A 21,332-nucleotide genomic window follows, 5' to 3' on the forward strand; every position below is an offset into this window, starting at 1 on the left:
GGTCAGATGGGTAGGAACAGACACCCTATCAGTACACAAGGTTAAAGGAAGGTGAGGCACCCTTTATAATGATTTAGAGCAATGGAGACTCCCTGTGGCCCAGAAGTTGTCATGCTTGGTTCATTGTCAGCTCATGTCCATGGTGTAATCTCAGTCCATCACAGCTGTGTTACATAGGTATTACCAGGCAGCTGGGCTTTGTAAATTGCAAGGGCATGCACTCCAGCTCTTTGTTAAAGCAGGTAAGTCCCTCTGTCTACACAGTTTCTAATTGGTGTCTTTGACAGACTGAAGCTCAGTGTGGAGATGAAGCAGAAATTGTAATCTTGGCTATTTGTTTTGTTTTCACTTCTTTTGTGCTGGAGCACAGGTCCTCTTTAATGACAAGTGGAAGCACTGTACAAAATACTGGTCAACGAAGTCTGTATTTATCTTAGCCTGATCACCCAACCTGCCAAATAAGGTGGATTACACCTTTTTAATTTGTAAAGGCCCTTTTTTTCCTAGAGTGGCATGACACCGGCGTGATTAACTCAAGTCCAGGTGATGCAGAACTAATGCATATCCTGTTCCAGACGGATGTGGAATTGTTCCAGAAATGATGACTATCTCCACAGAGATACAGGCTCAAACTCAAAAGAGGGACAGGAAAGTTTAATTTTCACAGGGTAATTGCAGCTACACCCACTCAACAGGAGCCACTGGTTTCGGGGAGAGAGGTGCGGTGCACGTGCAGGCCACAATGTCTGAAATGTATATTGATAGACCGGCACAAAGAAGACCCACATCTAGTGCAGTTGACACTTGTGGAGTCCAATGGACTCTACTATCACTCATCCAGGTACATCTAAAACCATACAAACACACGCTGCCGGTGGTGATGGAGGGTATACTGGGTAGGCAGGGACTACAAGAGCCCAACCATAATGGTTGAGGTCATTTGCCACTGATGTCCTGGGCCCATTTTATTATGGCTCTGCAAACTGGGCCAAGCACAACCTTTCCATGCTCGAGTCACAGGGTAGCGATGTCAAGTAGTCCAAGGATTCTTGTGGAGGTAGTATGTGGGACAAAAGCTCTGCCATCAACAGACTACTTAACAGATACGACAACGTATTGTCCAGCCCAGTGCTTATCCTTTAGTTAAAAGGAAGTAATTTAATCTCACACTAAAAGTAAATACTACACTGATTAATAAGAATGCAAATACAGTGCTGTAAACTCAGTTACAAATTTCACTAAGGTTTTACGTCCCACTTATGGTAATACCTATCCCCACTATAGGTGAAATCTAATGACTAAGGACCAAGTGGGCATAGGTGTTGATTGAGCACACTGGCAGATTTCTTCAAATATCCCACAGATTAAATGGGTAAATCAGTTCAATGTCTTTTTCCCCCAGGTACAGTTACTTGGCATAAAGTCTGAAGACCATGTGGCAAACTCATCTGCACGTTGTAATATTTTGCTCAAGTGAAAGGTTACGTCCTGATTTTACCAGCTGGTTTGCATTGCATTTCTCTCAGTGCCGAGGGCCTAGTTTGAGAACCTGACCTCACTCACAGTGGTTGCATCACTTCTGTGGGGATCGTGACGGTGATCACGCATTAGAACAAGGACCACGGGATGAAGTCAGCATAGCAGGCCTGTACAGAAGAACTCATCTTCAGCAATGGTGTCCTCCTTGGCAGAGTGCTGGAAGATGCTCAACTACTGCAATTGCAGCCTCCAAGGTGAGGCATCTCTGACGGGCCATCTTCTGCAGTTGTGGCATCCAGACCGATAAGGGAAATCCACTTTTGCTGTGATGTGACTCCTCCCCCAAAGTGAGACACCAACAGCATAACTCTCTTGGGTGAATGGCAGATTGCTGGTTAAAACAATGATTCTTGTTCTTGCAAAAGTTTTGGCTCAGTACACAAGGGGAACCGCTCCAGGAACACGCTCACAGCTTGGGTTGAACTGGACTTCCCACTCAGTTGGTAGTCAGCTTTCTCTGGGTTCTCTCCATGCCGGGAATATGCTGGATTTCTCCTTCTGGACAGGTTCTTTTCTATTAGGGTCAGAACCAATCCTTCCCTCTCTTGGCAGTCAAGCCGACTGCCAAGCACTTTAGGAAAAACCATCACGTGCTCCGGCAGAAAGTACAGGAAGTTAGAGTCTAGCGTTCATGTAGACACAAGTTTTGGTCAGACAGCAGCTCTTGGAGTATTTGAAGGAGTGTGCTCTTCCTTAATGAAGAAGAACTGCAATCTGGAACAAAGTGGGTGGTTTGGATGCCAGGTTTGTACACATTTCCCCCAATAGGGATGTAGATTCACAGTCTAAGGTCTAAGAAGCTCTATGGGGAAGTTCTCTTTCAAATGTCATTTGTTTTACAGCTTTTTGGACACAGCCATTGTGTAAAGAATTAGCTCTTTACAGCAGGTAGCAATGGGGTTGTTGGGAGCAAACATGTGCAAAATGGAGTGTGAGATCTCTGCACCTGGCTATCATCAGCCTTCCTGAAGCAGCAATCGGAGAAAAATAAAATGGCAGACACAACAAGGAACATTTCACCTTGAAAACAAATTGCAGTACCACATCTCACATCTACCATATGGCAGTGTTCAAGAAGAACTAATCAAGAGTCCTTTGCTACAAGGTCCTCACTGGATTTTTAAGGTAAGCCCTCGCTGCTTACTCGTACTTTTGTAATGTTTGCAACCTTGAATTTATCCCTTGCATCTTGTGCTGTGCTCCAGTTTTACACGTTTAGAATTGTGCTACATACATTTCAATACCTACATATTCAGGTACACAAACTTATTTCATACTGCTATGTCATATACAACTGGCATGGTTGCTATCAAGGTATGGCCTTTCCTATATAAAAAACCCTAAATAAATAATTATTGTGAACATGTGAAGAGAATCCAGAGACCATACGTACGACTCACAAGAAGAAAGCAGCAAAATCGTAAGCATGAAAACATGTGGTCATGCAGTGATAGGACGATGGTCCGTAAGCCCAGCAAACAACTAGATGCTTTTGTGTGCATTAAGCGAGTACAAATGAGGCACCTACTGGATATCCATTGGGGCCAGCGGGTCCTAATTCTCCGGGAGGTCCAAGATTTCCTTTCGGGCCAGGATTTCCTGGGCTTCCATCAGGGCCTGGAGTACCTACTGGGCCCTGTAGAATTAAAACACTTGGATATGTGTTTGTAAATAAAACATAGTAATTATGAAGCAAGATTACAAATGGATACTTAATTATTGATGGATGGCAAAGCACAAGCTTATGTCTGTTTTGAAAATAAACACTATGAAATTAAAAAGAGATGGTGTAACTGGCTTGCAAAGAATGATATGTTAGATGCCATTTGATAGGTGGCATTTGTAAGACAAAACATCTGCCAGTGCTATGGCATTTTGAGACAGAGGAGCTGGCCTTCCAGTGGGAAGAATGACTGTTCATACCACCTAACCAGTCAGAGTTAAAAGCAGAACTTCTGGAATGGGGAAGACAAGCACTTCAACCTTCACAGGTTACACCTAACTGATGAGCCCTAATCAGGGTGAAACCGGTCTTAGGTTGCTTGTGTTTTGGTTCAGGGAGGACCTGGCCAGGCAATTTGGGCTGGACGGTTCTTATTGGAGCAGTGTTAAGACTGGTTTGCATATGGCTGGGTCCAAACTGAAAACAAAATCAGTGAAGCAGCCTCAAGGCCTAAAGAAATATACCAAATCGCAAAAACCCTTCTCAAACTCCCAGAAAAACCCCTAGATCCTCACAATGCCCAATCACGCTGCAATGATCTAGCCGAGTTCTATAACAGAATCCACACCATCTATTACTCCTTCCCCCACGCTCAACCCCCCCCCCCTCACTAGCTGAGCACACGGAGCCAGGGGTCCAACCCTCAGTCTTCCTGGAAACCCTTCCCCCGCTGTACCCCACTATCTTACAATCCATCATGGTCCAGGTCAAATCTGGCTCCCCTAACGACCCAGCACCTCCGCACTCCTTGTGGACTGTCTCCACACATATTCTCCCCACCATCCTTTACCTGATTAACACCTCTCTTGCCACAGGCATCGTCGCACCAAGTTGGAAACGGGCAATGGTCAAAGCCCTCCTTAAAAAAACTAACCTAGATAAAAAAAAAAACAGCAAACTACCGACCAATCTCCTTACTGCCCTGGCTAAGCAAAATCACTGAGAAACATGTTAAAAACACGCTGACAGAGTTTCTCGAAACACATCACCTGTTAGACCCCTCCCAGACAGGATTTCGACCCATGCAGGGGACGGAGACCGCTCTCCTCGCTGTGATTACGGATCAAGGAGGTGCTGCGACCATCATACTCCTGGACCTCAGATGCCTTTGATACCGTAAACCATAACATCCTGCTGCACAGGCTTACAAATCTAGGAATATCAACAAAAGCTATCACATGGTTCGAGTCTTTCTGTCGGACCGCTACTTTCAAGTCTTCGAAGGCGAAGTCACCTCCCCCAGCAAACCACTCAACTGCGGAGTGCCACAGGGCTCCTCCCTGAGCCCTACACTTTTCAATGTGTGTATGAGCCCCCTGGCTGAGATCGTTCGCCCATTTGGACTAAAAATCACCTCTTATGCGGACGATACTCAGCTAGTGGTGGCTCTGAACCACTCCCAATCCAGGCTCAGTGACATGAGGAGCTGGTTAGAAGCAGTTTTCTCATGGATGACCTCGTCTTGTCTCAAACTAAATGGAGACAAGACCGAGCTGATGGTGCTAGGCAATTTCCCACACCACTCTATTGACTCTATGTGGCCACCTTGTCTCGGACCTGCCCCTATAGCCGAGGATACAATTAAGAGCCTGGGAATCTGGCTGGATAAGGCACTCAACTTCAACTTCCAAGCAGTCAAACTCTCAGCCACCTGCTTTGGTATAATCAGGCTCATTTGCAAAATCCTCCCCCTCCTTCCGTTCAAGGCAAGACAGATTATGATTCAGGGCCTTACCCTCTCCTGTCTGGACTTCGGAAATGCCCTCTACTTGGGGGCCCCCCAAGCTACCCTAAACAAGCTTCAAGTCACCCAGAACTGTGCCGCATGAACCCGCCTCCAGATTCCCCGTCGCCTCCCAGTAAAATCAGAAATAAGAGATCTCCACTGGCTCCCAATTAGGAAAATAATCGAATTTAAGAGCTTGTGTATCGCACACGGGGCCTTCTGGAGAAAGGGGGACATCATTAATCACTCTCTGATCTCCCCCTACCACCCAAGCAGACAGCTTAGATCCGCCCATGCCTTCCGCGTCACAGTACCTAAGATTCGGAGAGCCAGGTGCGGGGGCCGAACATTCTCCTATAACACAGCAGGACTGGGGAATTCCCTTCCTCTTCACCTCCGATCGGAGCCCAACCTGCTATCCTTTCGTAAAAAGCTAAAAACCCTACTATTCAATAAATACATTCAGTTCCACCTTTCAATTACACACGCCAGTCCGCAGTGCTAGGGCGCCTCAGGGTAGCTATCGCGCTTTATATAAACCACTTCCATTCCATTCCATTCCATGTTGAACAAAAAAACAATGGGTTGGGATGCTACTAAGAGTGATTGACACTGGTTAGACAAATTGCAACAGAATAGCCTACTTTTTAAGTTGAATTAATAATTGCAGAAGTGTTCATTGTCACTTAATATTTGGCCACTCCAGGCATAAATCAGAGAACACTCTAACAACAAGAACTTTATTATTTAAAACAATCATCAAAGCAGTACTGCACAGAGTTCACTTACAGGCAATCCAGGAAGGCCTCTGGAGCCCGGCTCTCCTGTTCGTCCCTGAAAAATGTAAAGCAATATTGTTTAGAAAACATGGTCAAAAGATCACTATAACCAACCCAATACTGCAGAAAGCTCCACTCTCATATTCCCTTTTTCTTGTAAGACTTCAGTATCAACCCAGCGTGCCTTGCTTACATGCTCTTACTTCTGCAGTGCTTACTTCCGCTTTTCTCATTCCTCTACATATAATTTCTATAGTACCAACTTAAACTTTATTTATATCTACCTGACTTCTGCAACGTCTTCTTTAGTCCACTGCATCAAAATGGAAGGGTATCTTTTACTTTTAGCTTTGCTTCATCCACCTCCACCTTCCCCCTTTTGTTGGCTACTCATGTTGCTATACCTATGCTCAAGGGGTTCTTGGCTGATGCCTCTGAGCCCTTTCCTGCTCTGGAAGGGGACACAACCCATGCTCGCTGTCAGCCTGCACTTTCCACAGAGATTTTGCTCCCACTCTTCTGGACAGACATTTCAGTGGTGTTGGGTGTTTCCATACTCACTTATCTCTGCACACTCTCTCTCTGTCCCCTCCCCATCAAGTATTTGCAGTGTTAGGGATAGTTCCATAAATACCTGAGGGCAGTGGTAGATCTTGTTTGTCTGTGTTTCCTCAACCACTCTGGATAAATGGAACCAGCCTGTGCCTTGGTCTGTGGTTTTTGCCAGGCCTCCTTAGCTGGAGTAGAGCCATAGTGGAGCCAGAAGTGTTAGTGCATCTGCCGCCATCACATCATTTTTAGCATTCAAAATAAACTTTTTCCTACTGCTATCTAGATTGGCTATCAAAAAGCACAGCATGAGGGAAAGTTCTCTGCCAGCAGTAGTCCGAGCTCTCAGGATTGGACATGATGCCACCAATCCATGCTCTCATTGGTGGTAGGTATGCCAGTATTAAAAAGGCCCATGATCCATCTTAGTTAGAGCCCATGGGCACCGCTCCTGGTTGGAATGCAGAGCCCTCGACTCCCCCCGCCCCCGTAGCACTGGGCAGTTTTATTGGGAGGAGAGGTCAGTGAATGCACATGGGTGGTCCTACCACAGCTCTGCCAGAGCTCCAACAACTTTCTTAATAGACCATGCCTCTTTGCTTGCTTGCTCAGTGTGAGAAAGTGTCATCTTTCTTGCATTGGTATGCCCCCACTTTTTTCTGAACTGCTGATGAGCTTTGACTGAGTGTGCCCTGGGTTCCTGCCAACCAGGTACCCAGTGCCCGTGTTCCTTCCCTAAAACTGTGTTGAAACTAAAACCCAATTGGCATCTATGGCCATCTGTCAGCCCCTAGTAAATAGTACCCTAGGTACCCAAGGCATGGTGACCAGAGAAGACCCCTGAGGACTACAGCACTTATTGTGCCACCCTCAGGGGCCCTGTACCCTGACACCAACACACTGCCTTTGCAGGCCGAGTGTCTAAGTACAGAACTAAACAAAGAGTAGACATGGCACACATCCCTGTGTGCCACGCCCACAGAACCCACTGCCCTGGCATACTTCAGTCACCCCTCTAGCTAGGTGCCCTATGCCAGCGTTGTGGGCACGGGTGCATGAGCCCTGTGCACCAACAGTACCCAGGGCCATTCCTGGCGCTGTAAGTGCAGTGATGCCATTAAGGGTATATGGTGCTGGGAGGTTGTCATTACAGACTCCACAGCACAATAATGGCTACACTGAAGACTGACAAGTTTGGTACCAAACTTCTCAACACATTAAACCTGCACTGATGCCAGTGTGGGATTTAATGTGAAATGCACCAGAGGACATCTTAGAGATGCCCCCTGAAAACCTAACTCACAATCCACATCTGGGCTGAGTGGCTGCAGAGGCTGCCACACAGCAGACATGTTGCTGGACCCCTGGGTGGAGAGCCCCCGCTCTTCTGGGCCTGCATCAATGCACATCCTGGGCGAGGTGCTAGGTCTCCGCCCCCAGGATGGGCAGGGGGAAGCTTCAAAGGCATGCCGCCTCTGAGAGCTTCTCCAGACCATTTGCTGTACCCAGCAACTGACCCCCACCAGTCCTGACCCCCACTCTGGCGGGAAGACTGGAGGGAAAAACTACGTCAGGAAGGGGGGTGTCCCAGCCTGTGCCAACCCCACCCCTCAGGTGGGGGAGACGAGGTGAAGCACGACCCCGGGCTCTGGCCATCTTGAAGATGGGGAGCCCTGCCCAATCACAGCTAGGCTCCTGTCCCCCTCCCACAGGAGAGGAGCAGGCTAGGGGGTGTACCCACCCCAGGACAGGGACTATTAGTCCCTGCCCTTGCCATACCTGTACCGCCCCTAAATTCAGTATTTAGGGGCTCCCTGAACCTTCCTTCAGGAGATCCCAATAAGAAAAGAGGAAAAAAGATCAAGAGGAAGAAGACCCGCCGCGCAGCTGCTAACAACAGGACGACAACAACTGACTTGGCCCCAGCCCTAATGGCCTGTCGATCCTGGAACCTGCTCCTGCCTAAATCCCGGCAACTCCTGCGGACAGCAACCTTGGGACACCCAGAGGACCTGCCTGCCTTGACCCTCTGAAAGACTGGGACTCCCATCAGCAGAGGCTCTGCTGCAACAATCCCCCCTGGTGCCAACCAGAAAGCTCAGAGACCAAACCCACTCTGCACCCGCCGAGCCCAGCCCGTGCCCAAGTGATCCAAGACCACTAGGACGTCCCCCCGGCGACTGGGACCCTTAGTCCAGTGCCCAAAGACTCTCCTCGACGAACCAGACAACGCCTGCAGACTCAGAACCAGGGGCCCCCCAACCGCAACCAGCAGAGGGTAAGCTTTTCCGACCCCTAAAGAAACCCCTGCACCCGGCGCCCTGCAACCCCCTGCGCCTTCCTTTGAGGTACCTACCTGTTCTCCAAGATCCCACCTTACCTCTCGAAGTGGTGGTCGCCCCTGAAGAGTCTCCGTCCCCGAGCCTGCAGCCTTTGCTCATCTTTTACCTTTCCCATTGAATAACATTGAGCACCCGATGGCTCAAAAGCACCCAGCCACCCGAGTGCCGCTGGCCGTGCCACCCTTGCCCTATCCTACTTCCCCCTTTGCCCTGAGCAAGTGACCAGGAGCCCAGCTCCCAAAGCCGCGTGGCCTGCTAGCCAGCAGCCACCAACCACCAAGAGGCCCTCTACCCCTTAGTGGATGACATTGGGTCTAACTACCTCTGCACCCGGCCACCCCTGTGCCGCTGAGGGTGAACCAACTGTACCTACCTGACCCTGGGGGACCCTATGCCCAGAACCTTAACTTCACCAGTCGAGTACTCACCTGGAAACCGGTAACTCACTTACCTGCCATTGGATCACATTGACTGGCTTGACTCGAAAAATCTTCTAAGTGTGAAGTTTTGGAAACTTAAAATATTCATATAAAATCAACCAAATTCCGAAGTACTCACCTGTGATCAGGAGAGAAGCCAGTACTGTACCATGTAGCCCAGTACTGAACCGCAAAAGTAATCCTTAACGGATTTACTAGTAACCTGTATTTTCTCCATAGGAATCCATTGTCTGCTTTTCTATTAAATTTCTACTGTGTCTACTTTTGAAAACTCGAAATATTCCTTAAAAATTATACGAAATACTGAAATGAAATTACTTACCTGTTTTAAGTTGAGACCCCAGTGCTGGATCTAGGAGCCAATCAGGTTCCCAGGGCCTGTGTTCTTTCCCCAACACTGTACCTTGTACACCCAATAGGCACTCTCTGGACACAGGTCAGCTCCTGGTAAATGGTATCACAGGTACCCAGGGCACTTTAACCACGGAAGGCCTCTAAGGGCTGCAGCGCTCATTGTGCCACCCTTAGAGGCCCTGTACCTTTACACACACACACTGCCTTTGCAGGCGGCGTGTTTTGAGGCAGAACAAAGTGAAAAGTCGACATGGTACACATCCCTGTGTGCTATGCCTACAACCCACTGCCCTGGCATAGATCAGTCACCCCTCTAACTGTGTGCCCTGTACCCGTGGTGAGGGTACAGGTGCCTGACCCCTGTACCCCTACAGTGTCTAAGTACATTCTTAGACAGTGTAAGTGCAGTGCTGCCATTAGGAGTATATTGTGCTGGGAGCTGGTCATTACGAACTACACAACAACATAATGGCTCCACTGAAAACTGAGAAGTTTGGTATCAAATTTAGTATTTAGGGGTGACATTGAACCTTGGCTTCTCAGATTCGAGTAAGAAAGAAGAAGGACCGAGGAGCTGTGTTGACCAAGGAAGAAGAGATCACTTACTGCTTTGGCCCCAGCCCTACCGGCCTGTCCTGACTCTGACCTGCCTACAGCACAGAAACCAGGATTTCCAGCAGCTTCCCCAGAGCCCAGAGGACCTGACCAGCATTCACCTTACAGACTCTGTCTCACGTGAGCACCGGATTAGCTTGACAAAGGCTCCAAAACCAGAATTCGGATCACGGCGGCCCGGAGATTCTGCACCACTCTGCACCCTACAGTCACGGCCCGAGTGGCCTAACATCACGAGGAGGTCTCCCAAGCAATCCTAATCTGGTGATCCCTGACCTCCCTCATGCTTCACGACGACGCCTGCAGCGACTGGAGCTGGTAAGAAGACCCATTGCCATTATACACTTCTGCACCCGATGCACCACGTTCTTGGATGGCTCAACCAACGGTGTCCAGGAATCCCCCAATGACCCACTAAACCTATTCAGCCACTGGTCACCTTCAGGAAGTCTCCCTGGCCGAGCCTGCAGCAATTTTGCCGAACCAAAGGTCTCCATTGGAAACCACAGGGCCCCCAACGTCTTCTTGGCACACTGCACCCGACCGCCTCAGTGCTGCTGGTGGTACAGCTCCTCTGCTGATTTTTGGCCTCCACAGTGCTGATCTTAACCCCAGGAGCTTTGCTCCCAAACCCGAGTGGCTTGCTCATGAGCAGTCCCTAACCGAAGGCCCCCTTAGCCCCATTGGCTAACCTTGGGCCTCTGCACTCTGCACCCGGCTGCCCCAATGCCGCTGTAGGTGCAACTTTAGTGCCTACCTAGACCTTGGGGAACCTTGGGCCTAACCTCCAACACTCTCACTCATGAGACATTTGCTTACCTATGAAAATGATAACCATTTTTCTTCCATAGGAACCCATGTTATGAGATTTTGGGCTTAAGTGTTGAACTGATGTTTGTATGGAGAAAGGATAACTACACTGCAAAGTCTAAAATGGCTTACTTACCATGAGATCCCTCAGCTTGGTATCTAGGCATACCACCCCAAGTGGTCCCTGTAATCTGAAAGTATTACTGTGTAATTTAAGCTGCTTTTTGAAGTCATACCAACCTGTAATAATTGCAAATCCATTCCCAACTGCATGACTGTTAAAAGGTTTACTATTGAAAGTACATTCTACCCACCTGTACCAAGTCTTGCATTGTTCTTGTGTACCTTTTTTACACTTACCCAATTGGTCTGGGTTCTGTGTCTGAGTGTCTGTAATCAGTCCTTGAGTGAGTGAATACAATAAATGCTTAACACACCCTCTGGATAAGCCTAACTGCTTGCCCACGCTACCACAGAGAGAGTGGTTTGTAATTAATGTTGCCTCTGTCATAATTCTGGGAACCACATAGGCTCTGTGCAGACTCTAACTTACTTTGGAATAGTATATACAGAGCCAGCTTCCTACAGGCGGCTTACACTTTTGATTGTGGATGAATAGTCGAAATACCCAGTAGTTGAACTAGTGGCAGCCGTAGCCTTTTCTCATGTGCACCCTGTGCTGGAGAAAGCAATGGTAGAGTATGGGCTGCCGGAAATGATCAAAACTGACAATGGACGTCCATTTCAGGGATGCGGAATTCCGGAAGTACTTATAAGGGCTAGGTATGCAGCACCAAAAAAAAAAACACCACAGTGGCCACAGGCTAATGGCACTGTGAAAAGGTTCATGAGAACTCTGAATAAGGAACTCAGGATTGTAGTGGATCAGGGAGAGGCTCTGGAATGGAGTTTATATCGTTTTCTGAGAGTGAATCACATTGTAACTCTCTGCACGACCCAGTGCATCCCAAAACAGTTGCTCTTTCAGAGACCAGTCAAATACAGCATTCCCATGTGGTTAGGGTGGACCCCAGTCGAGTTGGAGGGTACTCAGGGAAGGAGAGAGCAAACCAATTAATGGGCCAGTAGGTTGACAAGAGCAGTGCCTGGGAGTAGGTGATCGAATATTTATCAAGGATCGCCATCCCGGGTGGAGGCATAGGACACCATTCAAGAGAGAGGCCTGGGTGGTCATGAGAGTTCAGGTATGGATGGTCATGGCTCTCCATGGATCAAGACTGTCACCCTCAACATATCCTGGTTTTGGAAGGTGGAAGAAGGCCGCCCATGAAACAGTGTGGAATACACCCTTACTAGTGAGGAACTGGTGGGTGATGATGTGGACATTTGTGATGCTCATATGTTAGGACTAGGGACGAATCGCTCTCTAGATCTAGGAACTGGTATCCCCGACAATCAACCAAGAGTCACCCAACCTATAGATGAGGAGCCTTAGGGAGTGAGAGGAGGACGAGGTCAACCTGCTAGGCTGAGGCCTAATGCAACCCCCACACAGCGGCTGATGAACTATGTATGCAAGTAAAACTGAGTAATCTAATTATTGGAGGTTGGATGGGATGTACTGAGCTGCGGGGACCCCAGAGCTCAGAATACGTCAGCATGCACTGGTGCAGCTGGGCGCAGCTGAACCAATAGAAAAGGGGGAGGTGCCAGCTCGAGGTCAGTCCCAAACTGTAAGACTGTGAGAACTGATGTCATTAATTGGGGTTCAGGGCCAAGCAGTATTGGCCATGAGGTGCACATAGTACAGACTCCACCATCTTGCTTCTTCTTTCTTCGCTCTGAGCAGCCACTTAAGTAACTCCGTATTTGTACTTATAACTGTTTGTATGACAAGGCGGCGATGTTTAATTAATTGAGGGCCCGTAACATGTAGAGGGAAAAACCCTACCTAGAGGGCTTTAATTATTGTTATTATTTGCTGTGTTTGTTCCCCCACGTTTAAGTTAAAAACGGGCATGCTCACCCATTTTACATGCCGGTAGTCACCCGACGCTGGTAGGCCTCTTGTGGAGTGGGTGCAGGGATTGGACTGTGCTGGCCCACGCAACAGGCGCAGTCCTCTTTTCATGTCTAGGGCGAAAAGCCTTGCGAACATGTGCGGCAGTCCCATGATTTTTGAATGATTGCCCTCACCATTTTTTAGACAGCAGCATTGTGCTTATACTGCATGGCTCATTCTCACCCTCAGCGGCTCCACAGCAACGCCCTGATCAGTGGAGACTGATCAGGATAGTAAAATTCAAAAGGCTCTGCCTAGAGTGTTTTAGTCAGGCTGCTCCCTCCACACACAATTGTCTTGGGCCTGTAATTCGCTTGACAGGGGATTTAAAACTCACCCATGCCTCCAAATGTCCTGGAAAGGTATCATTACTCACGTTATGGCTCAATACGACATTATGTGGCAGATGTGGAGGCTTACCAAGAAGATCCAGATGACAACTTGGAACGGGACATTGGATTATATCATCCACGACTCTGTTAATAGAGCCCTAGCCCGGGGTCTGGGGCTATTACCCAAACAATTATGGGGTTAAGCCGCGCAGCATGGCCAGTTCCTACAGCAGGGGGCACCGCTGCCATGCCTACCAAAGCAGGCACAGTTAAAGTGTGCACCCCTAAGTGGCCCCATTCAGAAGCTTTTGAATTACTAACTGGCTCCATGGTGAACGATCACGGCTTCTGAGCCCCTCAACTAGGGGAAGCCCATCTCCCTAATGTCCCAGCAAAAATAGATACCTTCATTGACATAAATTTGGCCTCGTCACACTCCAGGAATAGTGTCCATTTCCAAGACAATGAGCCAAGGCCAAGCAAAAGAAACCATTTTGAACTTTCTGACAACCCCTCTTTAGGCTCCAAATACCCTAAGGTCTTAGATTTTGAACCCAGTGAAATTATTCATCTACAGTCTTCCAGCTGGGTGCCCCACAAAAAGTTGGAGATTATGTACCGGCACACATAAAACAAAGCTTTTGGAAAGAAGTCAGAGCTCAGCTTCATGCCGAGTGCCCGAGACCAGACTTACCAGGGAGAGTCATGGAGACACAGAGGTTGATCCTACAATGGTCACCGTCATGAAGAAATTCTCCACTACCGGAAAAAGGGTTTGGATAGAGCTTGGCTTAACTGTCAAAACAAACTGCTAGATATGTCAGGACCCTTGACCAAAATCCTCGTACTTGCCCTCCATGCAAAGGAAGCATACAATGCCATAGACCCAGACATTTTGGTAGAATGGGCTCAGTGAGCCATCTGTCAATTAGGCAATGGCAATTGTGCCATTTAGACTGAGCACAGGCCATTGATATTAATGCCCATAGACCCAAAGCGGGATGATTTGGCGGCCTCAGAAGCCGGTCCTGTAGCAAAAGGACTTCTCTTTGGGGCCTGTTTGTGAAAGACCTGGGTAAATTTGTGTCCACTTACTGTATTTTGGGCAAAGCACAATTGTCCTTCAAGAAAGTCTTTAGACAGACCCTTTTTAGCAGGGCCGGGCAAGGCAGAAAGTGCTCGTCAGGCTGTTGTGCTTTCCAATACTCCCATCATGAATACTCCCCCCGTGGCAGAGAGTGGTGGTATGATGCCTCAACCATTACCACTTTCTTCCCCGGGGAGGTAGAACTGTTTCTCTACAGGGGAACCACAGAGGACTGCAAGGAGCAATCTTATAGGTGAGAATTATTCCTCTTTTGGAAATAATTTTGGAGGGCAGGATTTGCTTCTTTCTTCACAATTGGTGGTAAATTACCCAAAATCCATGGGTTCTCAAAACTGTTCAGTGGTACAAACTGGAATGTTATGAAACCCCTCACTGGTCTCTTTCCCCATACATACTGTATTTTTCACTAAGCAAGCAGACCGTTATAACCACAGAAATTCAGATACTCTTGCACAAAGAGGTGTTTTGCCCAGACGATTCACACCACAAGGGATTCATCAGTGCCTTCTTTCTAGCAGAGATAAAGGTGGTGGCTACTGTCTGGTTGTGAATTAGAAATAATTTACTGCCTCGGTTGTTTACTGGCATTTCAAGATAGAAAGGATTATCCCTCCAGATATTTTTCAAGAGAGCAACTGGATGGTCCATTTGGATCTGAGGAGGCTTACTTCTCAGTCCCCATATTTCCTCCACATAGGGAGTTCCTGCAGTTCCAGTTGCAAAGCTGAAGTTTAAAATTAAAAGTCCTTCCCTTCGTTCTCTTGTCATCTTCTGGGTACTTCACCATACTGATGAGACAGGTGGGGGAACACCTGAGAGCAAGGGAAGTTCACCTGATTGTTTACCTTGACAATCTTCATTCTGACTGCACAAGAGCAGCAGACAGTGTTGCGGCACCTGTCTAACTCTTGCAGGACTTGGGCTTTATCATAAACAAACAGAAGTCCACCCGATTCCCTCTGAGCACTTGGAATGTTTGGGAATCCAGACAGATTTGATTCTGACACAAGTGATTCTCCCGCCTCAAAAGATTTGATAAATCAAGAAATAATTGAAGGTCTGCGTTGAGCAGTCAGGCTGTGTCCATGAGATCCATAGCCCGGATTGCGGGTCATCTGGCCTCATCAATAGAAGTTATATTTCCCTGCCCTCTTCATTACAGGGCCCAGCAGAGGTTGAAGAATTAACATCTGCTGAAAGGAGTGACATATGCAGAATAAATCAGATTATCGGACGAAGCCAAGAAGGAATTGGCTTGTTAGTTAGACCACATGGTGTCTTAGTAATGGCACGGAGATTTTTGGCAGCTTCCAAGAGATCATTATAGATTCAAATGCCAGCCGATAAGTGTCTGGGGAGCGAGAGGGGGGCCCGGTGTTCATGGGGGGTGGGTCTATGGTCAGAATCGGAGCTTGATCTCCACATGAATTGTCTGGAACTGCAGGTGGGCTCCTTTGCTATCGAAAGCTTACCTCCTTCAAAGACAGACTTTTGCGTTCGGCTGAGAATGGACAACATTTCAGTTGGGTGGAACAAAGTCATGACATTTGGCAGACATTACCAAATTGTTTTGACACTTCTGCCTCCAACACCGGATCGCAGTCATGGCAGAATATCTTCCAGGGTAGAAGAATACAATAGTGGACTGACGCTCCCGTTATCCTACGGTAGCCAGCGGCTGGAGACTTCTCCAGAAATTCTTCTGTTCCCCAAACAGCCTGTAGGGTCCATGCAAAGAGGACCTATTTGCATCACAACTCAATTGTCAACTACCCATCTTCTTCAGTTGATGCCCAGACCTGAGCACTCAGGTGACAGATTCATATCTCTAGGATTGGTCTTAAATACTGAAGTATGCGTTCCCACCTTTCATAATGATTCCCAGGGTCCTATTTCAAGTCAGGTGTCAGTAGGAGGAGATCATTCTGGTGACTCTTTTGAGGAAGGCACAGCCATGGTACCCTGTAGCTCTAGAGTTAGTGTGTGCTCTTATGGAGAAAATTCCAACTCATCTGAATCTGTTGCTGGACCCAGTGAGTCACTCTCATCCCCTGATCCTCTCAGGACAGCTCACGTTGATGGCATGAGAAATTCCAGGGAAAGATGAAGTCTGCCAGAAATTTTACAACAAGCTGTTGGCTACATCAAGCAGGTTTGGTCTGCAAGCACCCACAAATGTTATGGTTTGGCATGGAGGAGATGGTGTGGTTGGTGTAACAAACAGAGTGTAGATCCTGTGGGGGTGGAATGCTATCTGGTGATTAATTTCTTATCTGATTTGGCACGTTCCAGTTTAGCTTATAGGTCAATAAACAATTTCATATTGGCTATTTTGGCAGGTCACCGTCCAATTGAAGGGAAGCCACTTAAGGACCCTCCTTTGACACGCAAAGTTATGAGAGGCATTAGTTGTCAAACCCTCCACAACCTAAGTATTCTAAATTATGGTATGTAAGGAATTAGTTACTTACCTGTACACTATAGTTCTCCAGTATTATCTTTCATAGATTCACATGCTTGTATCTTCCCCGTCGTCATGGTGGGAGTCTCACGGTAACAGAATGACCAAAGCAGTATCATAGAGAAGAAAAACTGCATAGAAAAGCCCATAGGGACTGTAGTATTTGGTAACCAGAGCTCCTCATTGTTTGGTCCAAAAATCAACCAATCAGCATTGCTGCCCTGCCCTCACACTCCCCAGCAGAAGCTTCCTGCCTCAGATTTCCGGCCCCAAGTGAGAGACCTGGATAAATACCGAGACAATAAGTTCTGCCTGAGAAACGGGGAGGCGGGCGGGCGCATGTGAATCTATGAAAGATAATACTGGAGAACTATAGTGTACAGGTAAGTAACTAATTCCTTCTCCAGTATTACATCTTTCATAGATTCACATGCTTGTATCAGAGTAGTAAGTAGTACCCACAAAGCCTGCAGCATTTCCAGGATAGAACCCAGAAGGAAGTTCTGCAGCTGAAATATCGTTAGAACATGATCTGAAAATATACAGGGCAGATAAGAATAGAAAACAATGTATAACAAAATCAGATTCTACATATAGATATATAAATATATACATATACATCCACACATTGCATAGAGTATCAATAGAGCAATACAGAATACCTTATTGAAACAGACGTTTCAGAACAGCTTGCCCCACTGCCGTGTCCTCCTTCCACGCAGTGTCGAGACAGTAGTGCTTAGTAAATGAATGCACACTCTTCCAAGTCGCTGCTCTGCAGATGTCAGGTAGAGACACTCCTGCAAATAAGGCTATCGATGTCGCCATCTTTCTTGTGGAATGAGCAGTCACTCTGGAATTAAGTGGCTTTCCGGCTTTCTCATGACACTTAATGATAGCCGATGATATCCATCTGGCGATACTCAGTCTTGACAGAGGTAGCCCTTTCCTCTGACCTTCAAATGCAATGAACAATTGTTTAGATTTGCGGAATGTTCTTGTTCGTTCGATGTAGAATTTCAAACATCTAGCGATGTCTAAAGAGTGCAGCGCTCTTTCTGCTTCAGATGAGGGACTGTTGAAGAAGGTAGGCAAAATAACTGGCTCATTCAAGTGAAAAGAAGTAGGGACCTTGGGTATAAACTCAGGATTTGTCCGAAGTATAACCCTGTCCTGACGAAATTGCAGGAAAGGCTCTTCCACTGAAAAGGCTTGTATTTCGCTAACTCTCCTCGCCGAGGTCAGAGCTAGTAGCAGGGCTGTCTTCCAAGATAGGAATTGTAAGTCTGTCTTGTGTATAGGCTCGAATGGTGGCCTCATAAGCTGCGTCAAGACTGTATTGAGGTGCCAGGGTACTGGCGGTCGTAGAATAGGTGGAAAAGCTCAAAAAAGCCCTTTAACGAACTCTTTTATCAGCCTGTGGGACCAGAGAGATGGCTCATCTGGCGTTCTTCTAAATCGTGAAATCGCCGCCAAATGCACCTTCAGCGAGGCATGAGACAGACCTGCTTTTGATAATGACAAGAGGTAGGGCAGAATACCTTCTGGGGGTACCGTCAATGGATGCAGCCCTTGACTAGTACACCAGTGACAGAAACGTGTCCATTTGGCTGTGTATGTCTTGTTGGTTGACATAGCTCTGGATTGTGAAAGTATTCGTCTGCAGTCTTGTGGAATATTCATGGCTTGAAATTCCCACTCATGAGGTTCCATGCGGATAACTTTAGCGATGGTAGGTCCGGATGCAGAATTTGTCCGTTGCTCATTGATATGAGGCTCTGGAATGTCGGGAATTGCACCTTGCTGCCCTTCGACGTCTGCAGCAGATCTGAAAACCATGCCTGCCTCGGCCAGGCTGGTGCTATCGGAATGACATGACATGGTTCTGATCTCATTTTGAGAATCACTCGTGGTATCAAAGGAATTGGCGGGAACGCGTAAGCGAACATTCCCGTCCAGTCCATGTGAAACGCATCTCCCTTGGAATCCCTCTGAGGGTACCTGGACGCAAACTGAACGCACTTCGAATTGTCCCGGGTTGCGAACAAGTCGAACGTTGGTGTGCCCCATCTTTGGAATACCTTGTGCAGCTGAGTGTCGTCCAGTTCCCACTCGTGCAGCACACTTGATGTGCGACTTAGGACATCCGCTCTTGTGTTGAGGATGCCTTGTATATGCTGCACTCGAATAGAAACGTTGTGATTTATCAGCCATTTCCAAATTCTTTGCGCCAGCGCAGACAGAGGTTTGGATCTTGTTCCTCCTTGCTTCAGAAGATAAAACATAGTCGTGGTGCTGTCCGTTCGAATTAGCACTGACGAGTTCTATATTCTGGGTAGGAAAGCTTGAAGCCCCAGAAACACCGCTTTGAGTTCCAACAAATTTATGTGAAGCTGTGCTTCCCACTCTGACCAGTGTCCTTGAATCTCCAGTTCCTGTAGGTGTGCACCCCATCCCTGTAACGAAGCATCCGTCGTCATCACAAAGTTGTGTTTTTGAGGGACAAAGCTGAGACCCTGATTCAAGTTCCTCTGAACCTTCCACCATGACATGGCCACCTTCATACGTTGAGTGATGGTAATCCGATCTTCGAAGGTTCCCTTGGACTGAACCCACTGCTCGTCTAGATGTTCCTGCAAGGGTCTCATCCGAAGACGGCAGTCTGGAATTAGCGGGATGCAAGAGGACATCATCCCCAACAAGGATTTGTACATCCGCACAAAAGTGAACCTTTTTGTTTGAAGGGATGTTGCAAGGCTTATTATTTTCCTCATCCTGTCCTCGGATGGGTATGCTTTCATTTCCTTGGTGCATATCCATGCCCCTAGAAATTGAATGCCCTGAGCTGGAATCAGTGAAGACTTCTCCAAGTTGGTCCTTAGCCCTAACCGATGGAAAAGGCGGATGCAGCACTGAAGGGACCTTCTGGCTCTTGCGAATGATGGCCCTGTCACTAGCCAATCGTCGAGATATGGGTAAATGCAATGCCCCTTCAATCTTAAGTGTGCCTCCACCGGGGCCATGCATTTGGTAAACACCCTCGGGCCGATTTGAGGCCAAAAGGCAACACCTTGAATTGGAAATGGCGACTCTCCACAGCGAACCTTAGAAACTTCCTGCGCTTCCGATGAATTGGGATATGGAAGTATGCGTCCATGAGATCCAGTGACGCCATGTAGTCTTTCTCTTTTAACATTAGAAGGATCTCTTGCAAGGAAAGCATTCGGAAGGGAATTTTCTTTATGTATTGATTCAGATCTCTCAAATCCAATACCTGTCTCCACTTCAGAGTTTGTTTCTTTTTGATGAGGAAGAAATGCGAATAGAAGCCTTTCCCTCGGTGTTGTTGAGGTACTTCCTCTATAGTCCCCTTCTGCAAAAGTGACAGGACTTCGTTTTGCAGAACTTGACGGTGTTGGTGATGCCTGGGTACCGGGGGGTGATTTGGTAGTATCTCCACAAACTCCAGGGTATGGCCTCTGCTTATTACGTCCAAAACCCATTTGTCCGCTGTTATAGACATCCAGTTGTTCAAGTATTGAGACAGATAGTGGTTGTTTTCCGGGATCTGCTGTGTGGGGAGCGCCTGCCTGAAATCATTGACGTTTGTTAGACTGTTGATTCCTCCCTCTATTGGAGGTCTTGCCCCTAGACTGCTGCTGGTAAGAGGAGTTGGAGGCCCTGTACTGATTGCCTGCATTGTATTGCCTATATCCCTGTTGGTTATAAGGCTGATATCTGTTGGTCTGAAATGAGGGCCTCTGATTAAATTGACCCCTCGCACCTCTTTTGCGAAAGGACTGAAACCTTCCTTGCTGAAGTGATCCCAGTGCTCTAGCTGTATCTGTGTCTGCTTTGATACCTTGCAGCGCCTCGTCGACGTGCTTTCCAAAAAGATTTTCACCATCGAAAGGCATGTCTACAATCTTTGCTTGCACCTCCGGACGAAAGGATGTTGCCTTTAGCCAACCCTGTCTCCGGAGCGAAACTGCTCCTGCCATCTGCCTGAACGCCATAGAGGATACATCCACGGCAATGTCAATAGATTCTGATGCTGACTTAGCCCCATCTCGAAGGATAGACTCTGCCTCTGCTTTCTTATCCTCCGGCAGTGCAGATAGAATGGGTGCCAAATTACACCACATTTGCCTATTAAAACGGCTAATAAGGGCCATAGCATTGGCTGCTTTAATCGTAGAGGCTGCCATGACCGCAAACCTCTTCCCGGCTCCATCCATTCTCCGCCCTTCCTTGTCTGGCGGTACCAATGAAGTAGCCACTGGATTCTTCGAGGTCCTCTGCGCTGCCTGCGTCACCACCGACTCCGGCCTCGGGTGTCCTATAAGACAGGCTGCCGCAGATTCTGGTGCTCTATATTTCTTTTCGATTCTAGGAACCGAAACCGCAATAGAAGCTGGTGTCTTTAGAATTTTCAGGCCTTCTTCCCAAACGTGAGGGATAATCGGAATTGAACGAGCAGATTTCCTGGCATCATCTTTGAAATCATATAAGAAACATTCAGTTTCTTTAA

At 47.6% G+C, this 21,332-nt stretch overlaps 1 protein-coding gene across 1 annotated transcript in view; it reads right to left on the minus strand.

Moving 5' to 3' along the window:
• The window catches only part of LOC144752426 (uncharacterized), a 1,170,660-nt gene that overhangs the window by 352,946 nt on the left and 796,382 nt on the right, over nucleotides 1–21,332 (minus strand). The window contains exons 37-38 of the mRNA XM_078640356.1: nucleotides 5,778–5,822; nucleotides 3,068–3,175 (exon numbers count right to left, since the gene is read on the minus strand). Of these exons, the coding sequence (XP_078496482.1) occupies nucleotides 3,068–3,175; nucleotides 5,778–5,822 (153 nt within the window). The remainder of the gene's footprint in view (nucleotides 1–3,067; nucleotides 3,176–5,777; nucleotides 5,823–21,332) is intronic.

The sequence above is a fragment of the Lissotriton helveticus genome, chromosome 5_1, assembly GCF_964261635.1.
Source record: "Lissotriton helveticus chromosome 5_1, aLisHel1.1, whole genome shotgun sequence".
Classification (NCBI taxonomy): Eukaryota; Metazoa; Chordata; class Amphibia; order Caudata; family Salamandridae; genus Lissotriton; species Lissotriton helveticus.